Genomic DNA, 25,459 nt, shown 5'->3' on the forward strand with positions numbered 1-25,459 from the left:
GAACATTAGTTCTTGACGTTTCGTAATGAAGATTTTGAAGATTAAGTTTAAGAGTTTCAACACCCTAAAGTATCACAGAGAATATTTTATCACAACATCGTAATCGAATGAAAATTGAACAATATTTAACTATACTAATTATTTAATGTGTATAATATTGAGTACAAAATACACAAATTACATGCTTAAATTACCAAGGTATCAATAAATGTATATGTATGGATTTATATTGCTCACAAAAAATATACTTATTTTCTGTGACAATATTCATAATCAACACTGAACCTGACATAAATGTCCGTTAGTTCAAGTTGTCACACTACCTTAACACAATAGAATGAGGTTAACAAGGTAAATGACAAATGAGTAGAAATAATTGTACTAGTGATGATGATTAAGGATCAAATATTGAGAATATCATCCGACAAGGAATGTAAAGGTACGTATGAAGGGATACAAAAATCTAAGATTGAGAGAAAATGCAACTGAACTATTATGACTGACTTTAGGAAGTATCACTCAACGTCTCTAGCTTTTGATCGCGGTCATTGAAGGGATCCAAATTACAAATTTCGTAACGTGGTGCAGATTAAAAGTCAATGACTGCATGGACTAATGCTATAGACAGTGCTCAAATGATAAATGCTTGATGCTGATCACACAAGATTTTTTTGTGATAAGTTTTTGATGTGTTAGGTCTGTTCTTATTGAATCTAAACACCGGCGACGATATCTGAGGAACAAGTTGAAATATCATTTTTAGAGTAGATATTTTCTAATCTCCTCCTTTTATTGTGGGAAGGCAGCATCAATGCACATGCTGATTGTCTAAGAGAAACATTTTGCTGACGTTACAACACTGTACAGTTGGTAGTAAGACTACGTCCTCAGTGACACTGAATTTCTTAGCGTGTACATTATTTTGGAAAACACGAAATCTGAAAAGGTGTCACAGTTAATGTTTATCACTTTGACTTAACAGTATGAGATTGGAATACTTACAAGAAATGAATGTAAAGGCCAAATATCAAAATATCTTATCTCTTTAAAGTCATGTAAATAAGCTTACTTGGTTTTGTCGAATTTGTATCGTTTCTAGTTGTATGATGAGACGACTGTTTTAGTTTTTTATTATCAGCAGCTGGTTTAATTGGTAAAAGTGGTTTATTTAGACTGAAAGAATCAAAAAGGTAACTATGTATCTTTTTAGATAAACAACTTGTATATACATTTTTGTTATCCTCAGGGTAGGGTTGGTCATTAATCTCTGGTATAATTGTAGAGCAAGCATTGTGTGACGTGACTGATGAATAAGACTGAGTCGAAGAAGAACTTATTAACGCATCCAAAGTAAGATGAAGCCAGATTGGAGCATAATTTAACAACAAATAGTCTTGAATTCGACGTTGGGAACCTTGAATTGGAAAAAAATTATGAATACTCGTTATATATTCAAAAGTGTAACAATGAACATACATTATTTAAAAGGTTAATACATACCTTTATCAACACGAAATGATAGCAGTTGGACAGGTGTTAGCTTTCCATTGTCTACTTCACGTTCTATGCGTTCTCCAGGAGTCATGATAATAGTTGAAGTCAGTAATTCAACTGCTTTCTCCACTGTTGAATGATACACACTTGATCCAACTACATAAATATCCTTGGAAGAGGTCGTTGGATGTCCATTGTAACTATTAGCTGCAATACATGGAGCAAATACACCATTCAGCCACTGAGTCAAACCATAAACACTCATCTCAGATAAAACAGAGGTCACGTTAGTGTAAAATAGATTTCCATCCTGTTTCTTTTTATAGGTGGATACAGGTGCACAGGTAACTGAAAAACAAAGAGAATATAAAAATAATGTACAATATTTACAATTGTTAGAAATGAAAATCGAATGCTTTTCTGTTTAAATAATAAAAATACATGAGCAATATTAACGATAACTAACAAAAGTTAATGACCATTTAGATCTGAAATAACCATAGACACAAATGGTTAGCACTTTTCAACAAGTAATAGAGAAGGAAGGTGAAAGCAGTAAAATGAGAATTATGTAAGTTATTCAAATGCACTTATAAGAAACGACTTAGATGATAAGTTGATTACAAAATTACTCAAGTTTTGTTAAAAATGCTGAAATCTTACTAGAAACGATAACCCCGACTGTTTTTTTAAAGTTCAATTTTCCACACGATTTTTGCCTTTTCCTTATTAGTTACAACTACTTTCAGCTCGCCAGAATTCTGTGTGCTTGATTATTGTTTTAGTTACCACACATACAGAGTTGTACCATTTCGTTTTACTTTACTTGTATTCTAATATCAGGTTTCCCTAAAATTCGTCTTCTCTCTGTGTTAATGGACAAGTATTGAGATGTTGTGTGCTAGGTTTCGTTATCGATCTATGTAATAAAATAGGTCGTACTACAGTAGCTCAATTGTTTCTAACTCCGCAAGTATTGTAGGCTAGTACTAGACCCCGAATATTGAGATTTAACAATAAGTGAGATAAATATTACGGAAAAAGAATATCTACGTACTAGAAATGCAAAACAATTGAACGTAGGTAGGTTAGGAAAAAAACACAGAAAGTTGCCAACATTTAAATCATGCAAATGATGAACAGATATAGAGGAAATGTTTATTAAGCTAATGTATAGACATAGTTTTCATATACATATATTTTAGATATACGCTTTTCATTTTTAGGAATATGTTTCTTTGAAATTCTTGCATCAATAGCCATGACATGTACATAATTTGAAATGATCGAACGTTCTTAAAAGAAATATTTAAAAAAGTTTTAAAAGTGTGTTGTTATTATTATTAACACGAAAATGAAGTTTTAAAATTAGTGACATATTAGTAGGAATCAGAATACGATTATCCCTTGTTACTTAATTTTTTTTATAAATTACATCTTTTAATATCTTAGTTGTATATTCGTAAACAGATTATGATTTATTTGTAATGGTTGTTTGAAAATTTACATTGATGTTCATTACTCTAATTGATCTTTCGGTATATATGGATCCTGTGAGGATTGGCACGATAATGCCTTAAGTCACAAGCATTGTGAGCAGATATAGATGGTGGCTAGTAGTGGAATCAAGGACGGGTGTTTTGTCTTAGCTGGGACTCGTCAGATGAATGCAACTGGGTTCCAGAGTTGATGTTAACCCGAGCCAACTTCTGTTCGCCTCATACACTATCCCGTTATCCACATCGATACTGACTTTTGAAATGGGCTGAAGTTTAATTCATTTGTATTGGTTATTTGAACCTTCTCACTAGTGTTTAGGACAGCAACTGATCAGTCTTTTTTGGAGTATGTGAATCCTGTGAGGATTGCCTCAATATTGCTTTCAGTTACACGCATCATGACTGCTGGAAGTTTTATTCAGAGACGCGGATAAAAGTAACTTGAAATATGACACTAGTGTACGTTGTAGTGGCTGTGCTTCGATAACTAATCACCCTCGTACCGTTACCATATAATCTTCGACGGTGTTTGAAATCAGAAGGTAAAAAGAAGCAGCTACTACAGTTTTATTAGAAGATAATTCGAACCACACAGCAGAGAGGCAAAACGAATGAACAAGCGAACTGTGATTGTAGCAGTAGTAAATATACATATATATAGGGAAATGGATGAGTCAACGAATAGATTAAACAGTTAATAATGTAGTTGGCAGGATGAATATATGCGTAGGCTGTAAACAATGTTCGTTCACACATATTTCATACAAGTACAATAATAATAAAAGTACAACAAGTTGTTATAGTGCGGATGACTTTGTCCGCTAAATAAGTTAGCAAAAGGGCTTAACTGAGTTAAATGAGAATAAACTAAATTGCACGTGAGTCCCTATAACGTCTTTCTGCAAAATATGAGGAAATCTGTGACAGAAAAAGGAGTAGGATTTGTTACTTTCAAAAGTAGGGGAAAAAAGAAACAAAGTGCAACGGAGGTAGGCGAAAAGAAAGGTGATCTAAGAAGAATAGGACAATGATTAAGTTATGATGTCAAGTTTGGAATCACAGTAATAACCTCATAGTTTGTTAAAACGATAGGGAAGCTATTACTATTCGCACTTCAGCCAACATTAATGAACAAAAATGACCCATGAAAGTCTGCTTACAAATACGAAAAAAGTATCTTGGTTGTCGTGGCTGTAATAAATTATCATAAATGACGTCATTTATATTTCATGACCTTTCTTAGACTACACTTCTAACAATAGTTTTGTTCTATTAAGTAAGTTTTCACAATTGAAAACGACAAAGAGGATAAATGATTGGCTGTCCTTATTTTTCTCAAAGTAAATAGTATACAATGCATAACAAAAATAGTTCTATTTCTCCAGTAGCCAACGTTCGTATACTTCTACAACACCAGCCTGTAAAAGTTGAAAGCTGCTAGGCTGGTATGGTGATTAGATCAATCCAATTAGTTACAGCTGTGAATCCAAATTAGATAATTTTACGATGTATTATTATTATTATTAGGCATCAGGTAAAAGGAACACCAGGGTCAAGAATATGATCTTGAACATGCCTAATGAGCTAAGAAACTGCATTACTGATTCACAAAAGTAATGAAGGACAATCATGCCAAGAATATATGATTTATTTTATTTTAGCTTATCATGGTAATTAGCACTTCACGCTACTAATACTTTCATTTATCAACAGTCTTAAGAATAAAGTAATTCAATATTGCATCAGCATAATTCTCTTGTTTATATAGGAGGTACATCGAAAATGACATTCAAGATTTGTATGAACTATAAGAATAAGAACAATTGAGAGGTCTGTGTTCAAACTTAATATGAGAGCATCAAGCAGATGAGAATGCTTGTGCAAGAAAAAAACTTTATAAGCAAAAATTATTAGTGTGATAGACGGCGACTGGTAAATCCTTTCATTACCAACAAAATAGCACAAAAATGAACGAATTAAAACATTAATATTACCTCCTTTCAAAGCAGGTGAACGTACAAGCTTCGGTGAAACAAACGCCGTAGCAGTGCAATTCAAAAAATTCACATCTGTAGTTAAATTCGTATCTGAGCACAACTTATTTGATCCAGTTATTGACTGTCTAGACGAACTCAGCTCCTTCATCTCATGGAATCTACCAAAAATAGACAGATTTCTAGTGGGAGTAGCACTTGTCGGCTGTGAACTTGATCGACGTCGAGTTTCTGTTGTTTTAACTTTACAAAATAGTAATGACAGATTAACAGCGATTAAGCATAATACTACTCCAAATACTAGAATTTCATCAACACTATGGCTACAGATTAATAAACATCAAGGTTATATTAGAACCATTGTGATATACAAGAATTTAAAGGAAAGAGTCGGTAGAAATATATTTGCATCAGGAATACAATATTGATTGCAGTGTAAGAAGTGTATGAGCAGAGCAAACTCTTGTGATAAACCGCTTGATTCATAGTGTAGAGGTGAAAATGATTCATAGGTGTAGAAGATACAAACGTGATAAGGTTAAGATGTCCAGATCGTATTTTTAAATTATGATTTCAATTTAATGGAATTACTTATCGTAAACGTTTGTACTGTTTTTAATAACAGAATACGAACAAAACATAAGTTTAGAAAATATGTAATCAAGTCATAAAGCTGATTACTTTACTCGGTACAATCATAGCAATGATAGTTGTGGAGCATCCGACTGAAAACAGAAGCCTCATATCACTGAATACATGAGATGTGTAGCATTCATGAGAAACTCACTCTGTTTTTATTTAAAAAGTTATAATTCGTTTGTTAACTTATTCACCATAATTCACTTTGTAATGAAATCTTGATCTTTGGAATCATAACCTTGTACGTTAAACTATCTTTTATGCTAGTCATAGAATCATTATGTCCTTCTTTAATGTCTGATTCAAAATTTACCATTCAAAACTATATCATTGTACCATGAAGACTGTTTAATATATATTTAGGTTTATCATTCTATGAATAAAGTGGAAGAATGTCTCCTTAATAGTGTTGAATCAGTTTTGCCATCTCCCTTACTCGGTACTTTTTGTAAAACACACTGTGCTACTTATTGATATTCAGTAGTTTATGTTCATTCAACATTGATTTGTCTTCAAACTGCATCACGAAACAAACCGTAACTTGGAATTCTGAAGCCAAAGGGAAAAGAAGCAGATCAAAGAACATATCGCGCCGGGAATTGGAGACAGACATCAAAGGAATGCATAGCAATTAGAAACAACTGAAAAGAGGAGCTCAATACAGGGTTGGAGAGTTTAGTAGGCGGTTTATGCTCCATGAGGAGCAACAGGTGTAATGAAGTCATTTTACTAGACTGCTAATCCCAAACATTTGTAAAGTTTCCTCTATACAATTTTTCACTTGTACTTCATGTAGTAATTGTCCCTTTTTTATGTGTAATCCCTATTATATATGCCACTAATTGACACCTTGTCTGAATATCTTGACTTCTATAGAACTATAGCGCTCAATTCTTTGGTGATCGCTGGTAAAAGTTTAACACAGCATTGTAGAGTCCTATGAGCCCCAACAAATAACAAAGTTTTTTATTCATTACATTTAATGGACATGCTTTATACTTTGCTGCATCTTGGCGGCGTAACACATGTTAATATACCTAACGAGTTATTATTTTTGTTTCCTTTCGTAGTACTGTATTCAAGACAAGACCTGTCTTTAGATTTCGAGATTTCGCACATAAATCAGTCAGTGGGTCAGAATCTGCAAAAGAATTTCACGAGTGGTGTGTAAGGACTGGTTGACATTAAAACCAATGCCCCAAGCTATATAGCCTCCTATTCCAAACTTCGATGCGAAAGTCGCAGGTGGTTTCCGTTCTTCTGGAATAAACTGGACTATTGGAAGAGGATAATAACGTAATGACGAATTCTCAACAACATAATACCCACGCTACTGAACCCAGTGGTTCCACTCCCCATTGAGTCATAACAGCACTCCTGACCTAGTTTTCGGTTGAAAAATTGCTCCTCGATGTTGAAGTCTCAAAAATATCTCTCGTCAAAGTACCAGGAGGCCCAGAAATCCCAAGAAACGCTTTATCCAGTCAGCATTGAATAGGATCTTCGCAGAAACATCTAGAAAATGCAGAATCAGATGACACTCGTTCGATTGGATATTCACCTACACTATTACTAAGTTTAATATGGTTCCAGAAGCTCAAGAGCGCGTATAACTCTAGAAATAACCTCGTTTTTTCTGCATACAAACTAACCTTGGAGTAAAGTGTTCTTCTCGCACATTGTGTATTTTCTCTTGTGTTTAGGTTGACGTGTAGATTTAGCTCGAGTTTATTGGCAAAGGGCTAGGAAATCGGATCGAGCGTTCATTTAGCAGACTTATCACTACCAGTATCAATTAACAAAGAACATGAAATCAGTGACAACAAAATGGTTTCCTGTGTTTCTCTCACTACTAACGCCCATTCTAAAAGCCTATCATTAAAACCATTCAATATCAAGACCATAAAAATCCAGACAGAGATCTCCTAAAAGTGAGCACATATACAACTAAGACGGAGCTGTAAATGTATCATCTATCGAATATTGAATTTGACAAGACAGACGCAACAAGAACACTATAATGATGAGGCTAAAATTCATGTTATAATGATGAATCAAGACTACAATAACGTCACAAAAGAGAACCCTTATTGACGGGACACATCCTATATAATCAACTATCTCAGAACGATACTCAAAGAAGTTAGAATTTTTGAGTCATGTTATGTTATGGATGCAGAATAATGTGCCAATCATTATCATGTTAAGCCTAGTGATGACCTTGGACGTTAAATGGACATTTCCTATTGGCCATTATTTATTTCATCCGTTAAATATTGTACAAATGTTGTTTTCTATTTTTATGGTACGATGTGGTATGTTTGGTTAGTATATAAATAGAGTATGTCTGAAATACAATGATCCATATCTCCCAGGCTGTGACTTGTGTTCTGGACTCAACTGACTGGGCTAGACAGGGGGGCGAGACCAATCGAGACTCTAGGCTGTCCGTACGTGTTTACGTGTCATTGAATCGATCGATAAGTACGCTGCTCTCTAATTTTTCCAGTCAAGGACACAACAATTAGCACAGGGTAAAAATCGACCCAACTTAAAGTCATAACATGTTAACAGTCAATCTCAGTATTTAAGTTTTTAGGTTTAGCAACGTATCTAACTGTCTACAAAAAGGCGTTTATATTGCACAATACTCGTTTTATAATATTCTATGACTTTGAGCTATAACTAATAGGACTGAGAAATAACACGTGAAGACTATAAGTATTCGGTTAAGTAATTCTCTACAACAATGCTCAATACCTGTTCTCAAAATAAAAAAAGTGAGAAATGTTGGGGTATAAAATTTCAAATGAGAAAAACAAGCCATTTGGTCGACAAGGTTGAGGACTTAGATTTATTAAGACAACTGAACTATGGGTTACACATGACAGGTTATCAGCTTTAATGAAATGCGATGTGAGCTGAAATGGAAATAAGTTGAAAAAGTGTTCAGATCAAAACATAACACGAGTCTTTGGAATCACTAATTACCTATCTCACTTGTGTAGGTAGGTAGCAGCTTCTCAGATGAGGTTCTCAAGATGATAGAAACCAGCGATTAGAGACGAAAAACATATTGGAATCGATTAAAATGGTGTAGATACACTTACACTATCTCCTACATTATGAGTACATGACTGCCAATTTTGATTCATATACTTCAGGTTCATTACAATATCTTTTGTTGGGCGATTGCTTATGGTTGAAGTACTCGAACTCCAGCTACTGTGCAATGGATTTAAACTGCACCTCATTTACGTCAACTTAAATATATGGGTAGTATTATTAACGCCCGAGCAAAGTCATATATGGGACATTAATGCAGAGCTAAATGATAGTTAATTTCCAGATGCTTTATTTTGACCAGGAATGGGATAGTTTCAACTATCCTTCTGAAATGATATCATTTAGTTTATGATCCTATAAGAAACTCTTATTTACTTCTTGAATGATATAAAGGTGACTTTACAAAATTATGAACTAGAAAACAGAGATTCAGTGAATACGGATGGAAGTGTTATGGAAATTCGAAGAAGATAGGCTATAGAATCCTGAATAGGCGGATAGCATATGGATCTAGCTAATCACTGGTTAAAAACAGAAAACATATTATAGAGAACAATGTAAATCACGACATCAATGTATTATTAACCACATGGTGTCATTTTAAGGTTTTCCAACCTCAGATAATAATATTCGAAGACCGATCCACCTAGTATGGCTTAGGTAACCGGATAGTATCATTAGCACATACAAAGAACTATGGCTTAAGATCGAGTGGATAAACATGTACTTGCATAATGACTTACATAATAGAATAAAAACGAAGTAATTAAAACATTAATATTACCTCCTTTCAAAGCAGGTGAACGTACAAGCTTCGGTGAAACAAACGCCGTAGCAGTGCAATTCAAAAAATTCACATCTGTAGTTAAATTCGTATCTGAGCACAACTTATTTGATCCAGTTATTGACTGTCTAGACGAACTCAGCTCCTTCATCTCATGGAATCTACCAAAAATAGACAGATTTCTAGTGGGAGTAGCACTTGTCGGCTGTGAACTTGATCGACGTCGAGTTTCTGTTGTTTTAACTTTACAAAATAGTAATGACAGATTAACAGCGATTAAGCATAATACTACTCCAAATACTAGAATTTCATCAACACTATGGCTACAGATTAATAAACATCAAGGTTATGTTAGGACCATTGTGATATACAAGAATTTAAAGGAAAGAGAGTCGGTAGAAATATGTTTGTATCAGGATTACACAATATATGTTATCGTCTACCATATGAAGGAAAGCCTGAAAAGTGAGTAATAACCAATAGCTACATGGCAATAAGTGAGAAACATGAAGTGATAATTTGTATACTGGTGCAAATCATATCGAAAAGGGTTAAATCTTGTGGGAGTTGGTCTATGACGTGGCGATGGATTAGCCTTGAGACTTATTTTAAGTCATTTCGGCTTTTTGTACAGTTAAGATATGAGTTGAACCACTTCATTATTGACTTATTTGTCAAATAAATAAATAACCTCCTATTAGCAACTTCAAGTGGTATATTGATATTGTTCTTATCGCTCACATCTTTCGTTCAGAAATGTTTTGATTGGTTAATAAAGATGATACGTCGATGAAAATTATGAAAGGAAAATTGGAAAATCCCTGGACGTTTTGTCACATTATTTCAGTAAATATTTGGTAATTGTCTTCACGCATATACAAAATAAAACAATAGTAATTATTATAGATACTTACGTAGAAAGTCGTCTGCACTTAATTCATCGATAAATGATTTTTCGATTGCTTGTGGACGACAAAAATCTGTATTCTGAGGTCTTTCAGATGTGAAGCTAGAAGTGGTGAGATTACTGAAATCACAGCTTTGACCAAAGACGGTTGTAGGTTGTGTAGAAAATGAAGAAGATATATGACGATGAATTTCGGATATTGGAGAAATGGACTAGGCCAAAAGTAGAAATATACATACATAGTTTTATTCAAAAGGAAGTCCCATTTATACTTAAAAAGTACTTCAATTTATAGTTTAGATCAACGGGTTTTGTAGAGATCAGTTTAATTTTTAAACTGTTTTTGTTACAGATTGGTTGCAGTTGGAGAACTACTGAAAACGCGGGAGCACTGAACCTGAAGGTTTTAAGTTCGATGCCTACTGAGGTCGTATGTGTAGCTGTTGAAAACTCCCATACTGGGGTTTAACAACTTACAACCCTCACATGAAAGTTCCAAAGAGTTAAAGGAACTTTAATGAGCGTTTATTTATTTTAACACATAGATATTGGTACAAGTAGGCACCAAATAGATATGCGCCACACAGATCTCATTTGATGTGTGAGGGCTGTGATACTGCCCTGATGCCCAAACCGAAGCGTACAATGAGTTGATTTACCAGTTTATAGTAAAATATATGATTAAACAACCAATCAATAAAATATTTGACAAGTGTATACAGAGGATCTCTATAAAAGAATTATAAATTAATTTACTTTCTTACACAGCACTTATACAAATATGTAGAATGATCGTATCTGATTCCCTAATAAAAGGTTGGAAATAGTGTGTAATAGTGCTTTCACATATACAGAAAACATATATGACTGATAATGGTAATATATATTGGATTTTTCTACTAGTGAACAACAAGTTTCATGAAAAAAAAAGATTGTACACAATTTTATAAACAATTGGTGTTGAAAACATTGCCACATCACATAGTTTAATCAGTCCAACTGACGGACAAAATAATAAAACTAGAAATCGAAACCAACTTAAAAATTGAACGGCTTACACGTGAGTTAACAGGTTTATTTTTTATCTTATTTTTAGAACAGTATGCAGACGAATTAGAGGAAGAAGTTTGAATCCAAGCGGGTAAATTGGGAAATCGATTAGTTATTGTTTTTCTAGGTGCAAGAAACTAAAAGAACAAAAAAGAAAGTAAACTTCTTGTATATTCCTACTATAAGTATGACAAATATGTTGCTGGGTTCAATTAACATAACGTTAATTAAACTAGTTACATTCTGAATGACAATGAGATTTCAAAGATTTAAATACTGTTTAGTAGATAATAAATTCAGACACTTCATATAAAATAGATAGGAAACGAAACAAGTACTCAAACTCTTCACTAGGATATTCAAAATGATTTTGAAAAAAAATTAGTTGATACACCGGATTATAGGCAGTACACTAGATAGTAAAATATATTCAGAAGAATATTTAAATTATACAGGATTTTCTACAATAAATAAATACTAAGACAGTAATATAGAGTTAGTGTTACTGCTCAATTTTGGACGACAACATAGACTCATTCTGTGATGTCAGATCACTTTCCGATTGGCAAAAATAAGGTACAATTTAGCAACATTATATAGATTTGTGTGATAAAATGTGGGTTAGGTAAAAATTGATGATCTTTTTACATTTTAAAAATCATGTTGACTACTCAGTCGTTGCTTGTGAAATAAGATAAAGCCAGCAACGAATCTAGACCAGTTTGCACTATAATATTTAATCACCAACATCGACAAATCAATGTTATGGTAAATTATGGTAAACATAAATTATATTTATAACTATTTCAAACATGATTAATTATTGTTTGCTTGAGTCATACCTTGGAACGACTAGGCCTTTCAGGTGGTAACAAACGACCGACAATCACAGCCTGAATAAAGTAAGCGTCATTAACACGAAACTGAATCACATGATGAAAACTGTAAACACCACCTGAGACAGAATCGCGAATAGGTATCCAGGTTATCTTCATGAGAGATCTACCATGGAGAGGCTTAAGGATGATTCGTTTAGATATTGCAGGATGGAATGGTCGAGATGTAAAATTGTCAGTTTCCGAAGTTATCCAATCAATGGTAAATTCATTTTCCGGAGGACTACGTTGGATCATCACCTTTTCGAAATTAAAAAAAGTGATTTTAGTTTTCATACCATTAAAGAAGAATAAATAGAATTGTTGTGAAAATAACTTTTTGATTAACACCAATAATCAGTCAATCTTCGAACTTAAAAAATGAAGCTAGAAGCCGTGTTAACCAAAAATTGAGATGTGATTTAAGCATCAGACCGTGATATTAGTCAAATGGTTGAAACGCTTGACAGATTTGAACTCAATCGTACTTACCAAATATCGACTTTAGTGCTTAAATAAGTGGAGTAGATAAACATGTAGATTGTTAGCAAGTTCCACCATATTATGATCGAATTGTAAGAGGAATAACTATAAGAGGAAACATGTTTAGTATTCGCTAACGTAAGTGTTAGCAATAAGCGATGGGAGAGAAACATAGTGAATTTATTTGCACATTTTTAACGAACGTTAATCAATCAGTGGTTTTATGGTATTTTAGTATAGTTCTAATTGTAAGTTATTGTTTGATTCAATGGTTGATTTTAGATCTTCTGGATGTCGTAAACCACACTCGATTAATTGTAAGTTCGTTTCACAGTTATGCAACAAAATATCATTTATGTCATTATTGAAACTTTTTATTTATGTGTTACGTGTTGCACCATACAAGTGTAACCACATGAGTTCAAAGTCCAGATAACATAGGAGTTTGGGGACGTTGGAGTTTTTGTAGCCTTGTCGTGTCAGTCATTATTTTAGGCCCATATATCTTATTCTAGCTTTCGGACATTCCATTCTATTCATTCTACTTGAGTCATATTTTGACCTTGTCAATTATTCACTTATCAGTCTTGGCTGTTTTTATATGAGCGTATATGTGTGTACACTTCATATCCCATGACTCATCATATGTTTGTAGTTTATTTTTGCCTGACTATAAATATTGAGTAACGCTTGACTAAAATGGAGTTGGCTTCCCAGCCATCTTCCCTGCGTGTCATTTTGTTTTGCTGTTTCATTCGCTTCATATACGAAATATATGCATTCACAAATCAATTCTCGTTATTCGACTTATTTAATACCGTTATTGGATAACGTGATTTAAGTAGACGATTATATACTAGAATAGGCGATAACAAACATTTATACGATCTAAATAGGAGTCAGATCCACAGGCCACTAAAGCCTACCGATCGTGCGACAAATGAATTAACGGAACAAGTGGGTTTATTGCTTATGGAATAGGCGAAATCACAACAATGAGAATTCTACAATTTTGAATGAATATTTTGAAGATAGTTGAAGATAGGAAAGGGGGTTAACAAAAACTAACCATAATCGAAATTGATTGCAGGAGAGTCTCTATAGTCCCACTAAAACTAGGAAATAGACACAATTTTTCAACATCTGAGATATTCACTAATGCATACATATCTTCAGTATTGTATTAGAGAATAGGTCTTTTAACAAGAGAGAGGTGATTGGATGGGAAAACTAGGGATCTTGACTTTGACTAGATGATCACAAGATCTGGTATCTGGATCTGCATGGTGAATTAGATGTGTTGTTTAATATACATATTTTAAATATTCTAATTGAGCTTTAATGAGTTAGGAAATGAAAACGTGTGAAAATACTTAGTCAAACGTTTATTGGAAAATATTATTTTTAGCTTATGTAGATATATCTATAGGGCCCCTAAATCAAGTACTCGTAATAATTAGTACATCCGTTGCAGGGATCGTGTCTGACCTATAGTTGACATACGTGGGAACTAAATTTTATATATAGTAGGCAATCCATTTGGGGAAAAGATTATATTGACAGAAATAAGTGAGTAAAAATTCAAAAGACAAGGAAAATTGTTGATATGAAGAACGGATGCAATAAAGGCAGCATACAAACCAAACTGTTAAAAAAATAAGCACTCACTGATTGCTCTTCATCAAAATGGTTTACTAACAGCAAGAAACGAGTCAGTGACTTTCCTGTAAAGTTGGTCGTACCGAAATCTACTACAGCTCTTCTTGAGAACATGGATACAGAAAGAGTGTCAGAGACGTTTACTGTGAAAGGAACTTCATTCTCATCTCCATGTAAAGTCACTTCATAACTGCCACTGGGTGATTTTGTTCCACTCGCATTTTCCTGAAACATAATGAGCACGTAATTACGTGAATATCAGATTTTACACAATACTCCGATTTCGGTAAACGAAAACGTGAGAAAAGATGGACACTGATATATAATGTGAGATATTACGGATACAAACAACGGCAAGAGACCGAATGTGAACATACACAATAATCTAGCACTGAGATTCGAGGATAAAGAGAGAAAAGGGACAGACAAGTGAGATAATACAATCTCAACAAAATATAGAAAAGTCATATAACTACTTAGCAAGTGATACGATGAAGACATAAACACTTTGTGTAACTGAAGTTTAACTGATCAGAACAAACAATAGAAACCTTGCAATCACAAAAGGCGTTTACGGACATGATATCAATATGAATATATATATAGTAGTTATCCATGTTTATTACGAGCTTCACGCAAAGCACTTGATACTCAGCTATAAAGTCATAAGGTTTGAAGCCCTCAAAAAACTACGTCAGTTTGATCATAAAAATAGCATCCTCAATCCTTACAAAGTATGGATCAAACGCAAGTACATGAAATTGTAATTAATTAATTAGTTGTAAAATATTTACCATTAAAACTGCATATTTCATGTGATAGATAGCAGTGAACTGATGACTGAAAGATGTGAAAATTCCTTCGAAAATATGAGCGTACGATTTCTGTGATAATGACTGTTCATAGTAATTTCTTTATTTAGATGGGGCAAGCTTATAGAGTAGATAAGGGACTTTTCAAACATCCTTTTGGAAGATGGAATTTCTTCTCAGAGTCTGTAAATCAGACATTGAGTACGATGCTCGCTTTCAAGTCATATGTGAACACTGCAATGCGGTTAGCAATACTTCATTTGAATAAGCTAAATCTGACAATAAACATGAAATAACTGAGAGTAACACATCTCGATCAATATATAGAATGCTAGTTGTTAGACGTATTGAGCTATATGCTTTCAATGAGCCACTAATGTTCGAATAAAGAGCATTCGCGAGGTTGAAGCACATTTTTCGTACACCCGTTAGTAAATACCAAAAAGCCTCTCGGTCGACTGGGTTCAATCCTGTTTTTAAGTTGACTATAATCATAGTTGGAAATTGGTATGTCTATGTGCTTAAGAATCTGCCGAAGGGTTTGGCAAGTGCATGCACAGCCAAGTCTAAAACCATGTTGGGTTTTCAAATTCGCTGTTAAGTGACTGGAAAATATTATGAGCTAATGACTGTTAAAGACTGAAAGATGACAACATTAAAACTACTTGTGTAGTAAATTCAAACTGAGAAAACTGAATTTACCGAAACTTACATCTTGCGTGGTGATCTGGTCAGATTCTGACTGCTTCTTAATAAGATAAGACTGCGAAACTGTTAAGAAGGGTCGATCTTGATCCAGAGACGCTATACACAAAGGATTTCTATCTGTACCGAACCATGATTTACGCACTTTCTGAGATTCCATTCTAAAACAAGCACCCAGGATTATTGTTAATTGATAAAAAGACTTCAAAGTATTGCTGCTTCAAAACGTTATTTAACACAGGTGGCTACTATGTTTTCTACTTGGGACCACACTTTCCTTATATGCTTTAAGGTAAATAAATCAGCATAAATTCTCGGATTTGGACGAATATGTTTAAGAAAACTGGGTGCCGAGTGAATAGACGTTACATATAAATTACATTAGTAAAGATTTTACCAATTGAAGTCAAATATTATGGATTGTTTTCTTTGGAGTTTAGAACTAAAAATCGAAATCCTTCGTAAAGGTTTTGTGATTTAGAGAGGAGGATTGACATACGAAGACCTGCAGATATTGATGAACCCCAATAATCTGAATAAAAGGGATGGAACATGATAGCAGCATCATGGGGGCTACCGACTAATAAATATAACATAACTGCTACGATTTGACTTCCACTGCAAATATTGTGATCACGATCAACAGAAATGTTTGTTAGCCTACTAGAAGGGTTAATTTGGCCTCAACTCGAGAATAACCATATATGATCACTGGATTTGCAAGAGAATTACAAGACAGTAAATGAATAGAAATAAGTGTTGGCTTCATCATCAACCGCGGCCCGAATATTTGCAGTAAAATCGCCACACGCCGAAACTTAATGACGTGTTAGGGACCACGAAGAATAAAACTACGTACGTGGGGATTCATTTTATTTTAACACATAGATATTGGTACAAGGAGGCACCAAATACATATGCGCCACACAACTCTCATTTGATATGTGTGAGGGCTGTGATACTGCCCTGGTGCCCAAACCGAAGCAGGTGGTTTTCTTAGTGAGCCACACCTAGAGCCTTCGACCTGAAGGTCTGATCCACAAGGCAGTGGAGCATCGTGAGTAGATGCAGTCCCATGGTAGCCAGTGACCAAGAAATTGGTTCATATGCCATTTGCTCCTTCAGGATACTGGAGCCCATGTGCACCAGTGGTTTGAAATCAGAGTTTTCCAACTCCCCTAGGTGGACTCTTCATGTCCACCAACATTCGCTTTTCGTCCTCCCAATTTCGTAAACAACAGTAGTGCCACGAAAAGGCAATGAGTAAGACTTCCCTGACAGAGGCTATATGCGCGTGGCCAAGTGAGAGCATTTCGAGAGGTAGAGCGGACTCTCCCCACTCTCGGCTGTACCAGGGCATTTGGGGGCAAATAGGGACAATGACGGGGCAAATTTGTATGCATATAGCATACAATTCTCTTTGAACCTAGCACACAACAATAGCATCATGCACTGTTCCATCGCCCTTGGCAGATCAGGCAACCCGAAAATTACGTGAACACCATCAGGGCATACGACAGGCTAGGTGTCCCGAGAAGAGTCACAATAACGAAACCATCAAGAAGCAGATAACTCTTGACCATCCAAATAGGGATTTTAAAACAGTAAGGGATAATGTACCATCATAAAGATGGATAAACACATCTTTACTGCGACTCACAGCATCGATGAAGGACATACATGGGGATGGTGTATGTTGTAAACCACTGAGTGGAATGCAACTTAAATCTGCGATGATATACAGATAATCAAACGATGAACCGCCTGGAAGGTTGAACATTTTTAAATTTTGCTATTGCAGACTTCTCGACAGTAACTGAAGTTCAGGAAGCAATAGCTAATCTGAAACGAGGAAGAGCAGCTGGTTCAGATGGATTGGCTCTAGAGGTCTTTAACCATGGTGGCCCAGTTTTAGCGATTAGGTTGACTAATACTTTAGCTAAAATCTGGGAGTTGGACGTAACCCCACCTGACTGATCGCAATTACTGATTGTCTCAATATATAAGAAGGGGTCAAAATCATCCTGTGATAACCATAGAGGGATTAGTTTGACTAACATAGCATCTAAAATACTAGCCTCAATAATTATCGGACGCTTAACAAAGACTCGTGAACTGCGAGAAAATCAGTCTGGCTTCAGACCTGGTCGTGGCTGCATCGACCACATATTCACCAGTCGTCAGGTCCTAGAACACAGGCATGCTTATCGGTGTCCGACAATGATAGTTTTTCTTGACTCTGTAGACCGAGAGGTTCTGTGGCAATGTCTGTCATTGAAAAGTGTACCTCAGAAGTACATAAACCTTGTGAAGGCCGTTTACTCGAATACCACCAGTAGAGTCAGAGCTTATGGCGAACTGTCATCTGCTTTTGCAACCTCATGTGGTGTCCATCAAGGCTGTCCACTATCTCCATTTTTGTTTAACTTCATCATAGACCTACTGATGGAAATAACGTTCTCGTCGACTGAATTCTGGGGTATTGATCTCCTACCAGGAGGTCCACTTATCGACTTAGAATAGGCAGATGATATCGTCCTGTTTGGTGAAGACGCTGACAAAATGCAGTCTTTTGGTAGCACTAGGCAACAATGCCAGAATGTTTGGAATGCGCTTCTGTCCCTCTAAATGCAAGTTGTTGCTTTAGGACTGGCCTGTGTCAACACCTGAACTAAGGATAGGAGTGAAGTAGTGGAACGCGTTGACAACTTCACTTATCTTGGAAGTCTGACCAGCCTTAATGGGCTGGTATCGGACGAAATCTCAGCACGGATTCGAAAAGCTCGTTTGGCTTTTGCCAACTTACGTCACCTTTGGCGAAGGCGAGATATCCGTCTATCAATAAAAGGACGAGTATACTGCGCGGCAGTCCGTTCTGTTTTAATTTACGGCAGCGAAACATGGCCATTAAGAGTAGAAGACACTCGTAAGCTATTAGTATTTGACCACAGATGCCTTAGAAATATTGCTGGCGTCTGCTAGGATCACCGGGTAAGTAATAGTGAGGTTAAACGCAGGGTATTAGAGAATGATGGTAAATCAGTTGATAAGGTTGTTAATCTTCATCGACTGAGATGGTTGGGCCACGTGTTGCGCATGCCTGAACACCGATTACCACGACGTGCAATGCTAACCGGTGCTGGAGATGGTTGGAAGAAAGTTAGGGGCGGCCAGACCAAAACGTTGCATTAGTGCTTGAAGTCACTAACGTCTGGTCTGAGCCATTTTGGTAGATGTGGACCATTTGGTTGGGGTCCGCGTGACTATCGTAAACAATGGTTGGAGATTCTGGGTAACATGGCTCAGAATCGATCGCAATGGCGTAGGTGTATACACTCTGTCTTCCCTTAAGCCGTGAGATTAAAACTACTTTATACCTTTAGTTCTACGAACTAATTCTTTCTTCCTCTGTTATATCTTTCTTTTATATATTGTTACCACTGAAGTAACTACTATGAATTTGGTGTTGATCTTGTTGTGCTAATGAGATATGGCAACTTGGGCCGATATATGTACCTGATCCTGAGTTTTAGCTGACAGACAGTAGACTTCAACGGTTTATAGGATAAATAGGATAGTAAATGACTTTAGGCCTCAAATATTCACTATATTTTTCTGGAACAGCTTCCTCAACATCAATACGCGTGTGCAAAACAATCAACTGGTTTATACCAGTTTATTACAAAAGTATTAGATATTGGAAAAAGTGAATTTCAAAACCCAGTATTAAATAGTACTTTTGACATGCATTTAATCAAATATCCCAATTTCTGGGAATTTTTGCGGATTTCCTCAAAGTCCTATAAAAAAACCGTAGTTTTCACTAGACAGGGGAGATTTTGGGGCCTTTAGTGTTACTTCGGGAGGCAAAATCCGACTCACACGTCTGCGTCGTGCCTCCTGGATAATGAGACGAATGACTCATGAACTAACGTGAGCAGTAACCCGGGTGGTGGAGATCGAGCTAATCACCCACTCTACCTATACCCACCAAGTGATTACGAACTCTACAGATAAACATAGCACAACTACATTTGGAATGGAAAAAGACAAAAAATTTCCTCGAAAGTGATGCATGTATCATATGGAGTTGCTCGTCATTGGGCAAACTCCAAAGGTTTGCAGAAACAACCATTATAGTCCCGGTAAATGTGCCGTGCTTTGATGTGCCCTGTTTCTCTCCAGAAGGGCCTACTAGGCTTCACCAACTTCTTTGGCTGGAAGGGGGGGCAGTGTTACTTCTCAGAAGTTTTGTACTAGAGCTTTCCCGAAGTTGACACATTCTCCCTAGATTCGGAAGATTAGGTGACCCTTGATAACTACTTCCCGTATCTGTATACCGATTCTTTTAATTGATATCTCAAGTTGAGACTTTTGAGCAACGCCAAAACGACCTAGGGATGTCCGTCCACTTAACAGGGTTAGATGGGAGTTACATATTATCGTCGGGAATTAGGATTTACAGTTGAATGTTAGGGTTATGGAACAGTAGGACACTTAGTTCAAATCGATGATTACAGAGACAAGGTGTTGCGAAATTTCAAGTATCAAAGAAAATGGGTGGGTGAAACTAGTTATGGTTATTTATCAACACTAAGGATGTATATCATCTCAGAAGCAACCAAGATGCTAAAAGGAAGTTTTATATGACGTTAAAATCCAAACACCAACTTCTACTATCTCGAACTCCCGCTAGAATGCAATTAGATGATTTTCTGGTGCTCAAGGTCATGTGTAGGACTGTCTAATATTTCATTACAAAATTCCATTTTTACGAGCTAATGCACTCGTTTGTCTTCTCTCTTAGATATTCATGCATTGGAATTTAGTTTCCAGTATTTGGCAAGTTGTAATGGGATTAATTTTGTCACTGTAGTAAATCTGATAACTCCGCCTGTAGCTCTTCTAAGGCTATTGCCGGTACCAAACCCGGGTAAAAAGGAGGGTTGGGTATGGGTTCGGCAACCCTATCCTGTAGAAAAAAACTTTCTAAAAGCAATAACCAGAATAAACAAATTAACCCATTTAAACTCTGCCCTAAGATTTGAAGGAAGAATTATGATGCATCATGATGAAAGCCGAGATTCTTCGACAGTCAGGAGACCGATACCCCTTCTAAAAACCAGAGCATCAATTTTTATAAGTACATTGAATGTCTGGACGGTGTGAGACAGTGAGTACCAGTCAAATAACAACGGAAATGAGGAGATACAACTTGACGGTGCTCGGAACCGGTGAAACCCATTAAACCCGAGCTTGATGGGAAACGATAGATTCGAGAGAGATTCTGCTGTATTCTGGTGATGAAGAAGACAATGCTTGACACACTTAGTGAGCTGTTCTGGTGTTGTCCAAATAAGCACGTAAAGCACCTATGAAATGAGAATTTCATGAACACAGGATCATCAAAGCATCCTTCAAGATAAAGAAGAAGGGGGCATAATGAATGGTATCCAATGCTATGCACCTACCAATGACAGTAATAACGTCGATAACGAGTATTTCCACTCCGAGCTGCAATCGATCATAGCGAAGTGCCCAAGAAAGGACCTGATAATCCTGATGGTAGATGTAAACACAAAAGTCGGAATGGACAACAACGCTTATGAAGATATCGTCGTACGACATGAACTGGAAGAAAGAAACGAGAATGGCGAGCGATCCGAAAATCTTTATGGATTCGACAAACTGGTTATAGGCGGCGCAATATTTCCACACAAACGCATACATAAAGCTACATGGGTCTCACCGGACTACATCACGGAGAACCAGTTAGGTCATATTTATATCTGTAAAAAATTCAGAAGGTCGATGGAAAACGTGGGAACAAGGAGATGAACTGACATAGCTTCGTAACACCACTTGGTGGTTGCCAAGATGAAACCGAAGCTAAAGAAACAGTGGACAACCGTGAAAACAACAGTACAAAGTTTCAGTACAGTCTTCCTTCGTAATTCTGACAAACATAACGAATTCAAGATAGCTCTCAACAACAGGTTCCAAATCTTACAAGATCTACTCAAAGAAGGGGAAACTACTATGAAGGATGACTGTAAAGAGATCAGAGAAACACTGACTTCAACGTGCTAGGAACGGCTGGGCTGCAAGAAGCATCATCATAGGGAATGAATCTCTATCAAAACCCTAGACAAGATCCAGGAAAGGAAGAACAAGAGGACAGCATTTGACAACAGCCGAACAAGAACAGAGAAAATCAAGGCACAGATCGAATACACAGGAGCAAGTAAGCAAGTGAAGAGGGGCACTAGAGCTGACAAGCAGAAATACGTGGGAGGGCGATTGACGACAGCGGAAAAGCTATAAGAGAAAGAAATATGGGACAACTATTTGACACAACGAAGAAACTGATAGGGAAAATATGTTAAACCAGAAGGACCAGTCGAGGACAAAGAAGGACAGTTAACCACTAAAATTCAAGGACAGAGGAACAAATGGGTAAAATACTTTGAGGAACTCTTGGATAGACCAGCTCCATTGAATCCACCGTACACCGAGGCAACACGCACAGACCTACCTATCGACGTCACTTTACCAAAGATCTAAGAAATCAGGATGGCCATCAGACAAATCAAGATTTGGAAAGCAGCAGGACTTGACAATATACCAACCGAAGCACTAAAGTCAGGTCCATGAGTAACTGCAAACATGCTTCACGTTCTATTCAGGAGTATTTGGGAGGAGGAACAAGTGCCGACGGACTGGAAAAAAGGATACCTCCTCAAGACACAAAAGAAAGATTTGAGCAATTGTAAGAACTAGCGAGGCTTCACACTACTGTCAGTATCGGGAAAAGTTTTCAACAGACTGTTGCTGAACCGGATGAAATCTCAGTAGACGCCCAACTTCGAGATCAACACGCTGGATTCCGTAAAGATCAGACCGAATCGCGACGCTACGGATCATTGTTGAACAATCAGTTGAGTGGAATTCGATAATGTACATCAACTTCCTTGATTATGAGAAGGGATTTGACAATGTGGACAGGAGAAAATTATGAAAACGTCCTCGATACTGTGGAGTACCTGAAGAACTCGTCAAAAATCACCCGGAATTCATACGACGGATTGCAAAGTGGTGCGTTGAGGACAGCTGAAAAACGCATTCCAAGTAATGATCGAAGTCAGACAAGGCTGTCTACTGTCCCTCGTCCTTTTTCTCCTGGTGGTCGACTGGACTATGAATACCTCGACATCTGAGGAGAAGCACGGGATAAAATGGACAGCTCGTAGTCAGTCAGAAGGTTTGGACTTCTCCGATGACCTAGCTCTTCTGCCCCATGCACATCAAAAAACGCACATGAAGACAGATTGTGTAGCGGCAGTAGGCCTTGATATACACAAGGGAAAAAGCAACATTTTCAAATACAATAGGGGGAAGACCAACCCAATATCATCTGGTCGAAACAAACTGACTTCTTCGAGCTCACTTTTTGGTGTTACAGTGCAATGTTGGGTCTTTGATAGAGACGCTAGTTCGTTGCTGTAAAAAGTTTAGATATAATGTAATATATATAGAAGGGAAGGGAAAGTATGTCTACATGCACCTTAGGGATACAAAGGTAAATAGGTACAGAATAGGGGTAGTGCCTATACCCGTGGTCCGGTCTCACGAGGGTCTTGGGGTGACAGTGATTCATGATCTTAAGACCACGGCCCACAGCCTGAGGTTTCATCTAAAGGGTATATGACCCTACGGGCTCTAAGATGGACATTCACCAAATTAGATACCAACATGTTCACTACAGTATGCACAATCTTAGTGATAACTAAGTTTTAAAACTGGGTTCAGATTGCAAGCCCCTGTTTAAGAGGTAACTCGGGTATGCCGGGAAAAATACACAGAGCAGCTACCCGTGAAATTCCAGAACTCTGGAGTTTGTCGTACAAAGAGCGGCTTGGAAAGCTGGTTTTTGTACTCTGTCCTATCGCAGATTAAGATCTGATCTGATTTCAGTGTATAGAATACGAAGAAATCATTCTGGACATTATATATCCTTTCTTTTTTTCCCAACAGACCGGGATATCTCAGGGGACATAACGGGTGAGTAGAAAATCTAAGAACGAACAAAATACCCGTGGCATACAGGTCCTCACAGCAAGCCATAAATTCTTGGAATCTATTACCTGAAGCAGTGGCATCCGCACCTTTGATTGTCCCACTCAAGGGGAGACTAGACACTCGCAAAAGCATGCCAGAAAGGAAATAACATTGACCGTAGGCCTTCTGTCCTTACTACAAAAATCTGAAATCTGAAAACCTGAATCTGATAATGGTCAAATGAAGTATTTCCAAAAACTAAACACTTGCTACTATATCTTTGACAGTAGTTTGTTTTGATGGATAGTAATATTTTTCCTCGCTGAACTAGTTTCATTGTTCGGGTCGTTTATTACGCGTTTAGCCTGCTTTTTAACTGCAATTCAGTTTATTTCGGTCATAGCAGTCATCAAGCATATCTTTTTTAAAATAATTTATCGTCTGTACTTTTGAGTACATTGGTTCTTTTTTCATTTGTTTGCACTTTTGATTCTAACGACTTACATTTTTTTCACTTTTCCTGGTCATCGGTTTCTTTTGTCTCTGGATATTGTTTATGTCTTGTTTCTCTTTGCAAGCCTCTGATTGATGGATGGACTATACAAAAAAAGCAACTAATAACGCCAGGCTGTCGATACCCTGTGGAAAGTGGCAAGCAGTGCGGTGAGTGCAAAGGATGTTACTATTATGTTTGCAGAAATCTAACTCCTGTGACTCTCAAATGGTTTATTAAAAATAATTGCGTGACTCTACGTCAGTGTTGTTGTTCGGACTCAAACAGCTTTCTAACCGAAGCCATTGTAATGGTCAGCGCTGTTAAAAAGAATATTAGCAAACGTAATTGAGACTTATCAAATGGGATTCTCTCGACCGATTCACAAAGAAAAACTCAGAGTCCATCGACTTACATTGGTCAACGGAGGAAGGACGGTTTGTAAAGAGGTCTGCTATAAATAAATGCTCAAGAAAGGGAGATTTTTCTGTACTTAACCCTCAAAATTACAGCGTGTAGGAAACGCCTATAAAACCTAATCTTAAGACTAGGTCTGTTTCTTGCAGGACAAACAACAACGTGACTAACCAAGTCATGAACAACCGCCTAGGATCCCACAGTGCGTGATTGATACAGATCAAGAATAATAAACGACCCAAAGAAAAGCCAAGTCCACAAAACAGTAGCTGAGAAATTGAAGACTGATAGTAGTGCCAGGTCAATCACCTTTCATACAGTCAGAGAGAGCGAAGGCTCAGAACACAGAACTCTTTGGGAGTATGGCATTGAGTTGATAAAAGAGCTAATGGACCAGCTGATACTACAAGATATCTCTGGAATTACTGAAACAGAACCAAGTCAAGATTTTAAAAGCAGTATCAAAATTTACAAATGAAAGGCATTTAATCGTAAGAAATGGACATAAATTAAAGAGGCCACTG

General features: G+C 36.6%; 1 protein-coding gene across 1 annotated transcript in view; it reads right to left on the minus strand.

Moving 5' to 3' along the window:
- MS3_00001227 (uncharacterized protein) overlaps positions 1-20,684 on the minus strand; it is a 47,025-nt gene extending 26,341 nt beyond the window's left edge. The window contains exons 1-10 of the mRNA XM_051208707.1: positions 20,639-20,684; positions 15,975-16,128; positions 14,460-14,675; positions 12,276-12,569; positions 11,442-11,570; positions 10,391-10,595; positions 9,477-9,719; positions 4,988-5,230; positions 1,501-1,842; positions 1,070-1,414 (exon numbers count right to left, since the gene is read on the minus strand). Of these exons, the coding sequence (XP_051073266.1) occupies positions 1,070-1,414; positions 1,501-1,842; positions 4,988-5,230; positions 9,477-9,719; positions 10,391-10,595; positions 11,442-11,570; positions 12,276-12,569; positions 14,460-14,675; positions 15,975-16,127 (2,170 nt within the window). The 5' untranslated portion in view covers position 16,128; positions 20,639-20,684. The remainder of the gene's footprint in view (positions 1-1,069; positions 1,415-1,500; positions 1,843-4,987; positions 5,231-9,476; positions 9,720-10,390; positions 10,596-11,441; positions 11,571-12,275; positions 12,570-14,459; positions 14,676-15,974; positions 16,129-20,638) is intronic.
- Positions 20,685-25,459: the final 4,775 nt, after the last annotated feature.

This window comes from Schistosoma haematobium, chromosome 1 (genome assembly GCF_000699445.3).
Source record: "Schistosoma haematobium chromosome 1, whole genome shotgun sequence".
Lineage (NCBI taxonomy): Eukaryota > Metazoa > Platyhelminthes > Trematoda > Strigeidida > Schistosomatidae > Schistosoma > Schistosoma haematobium.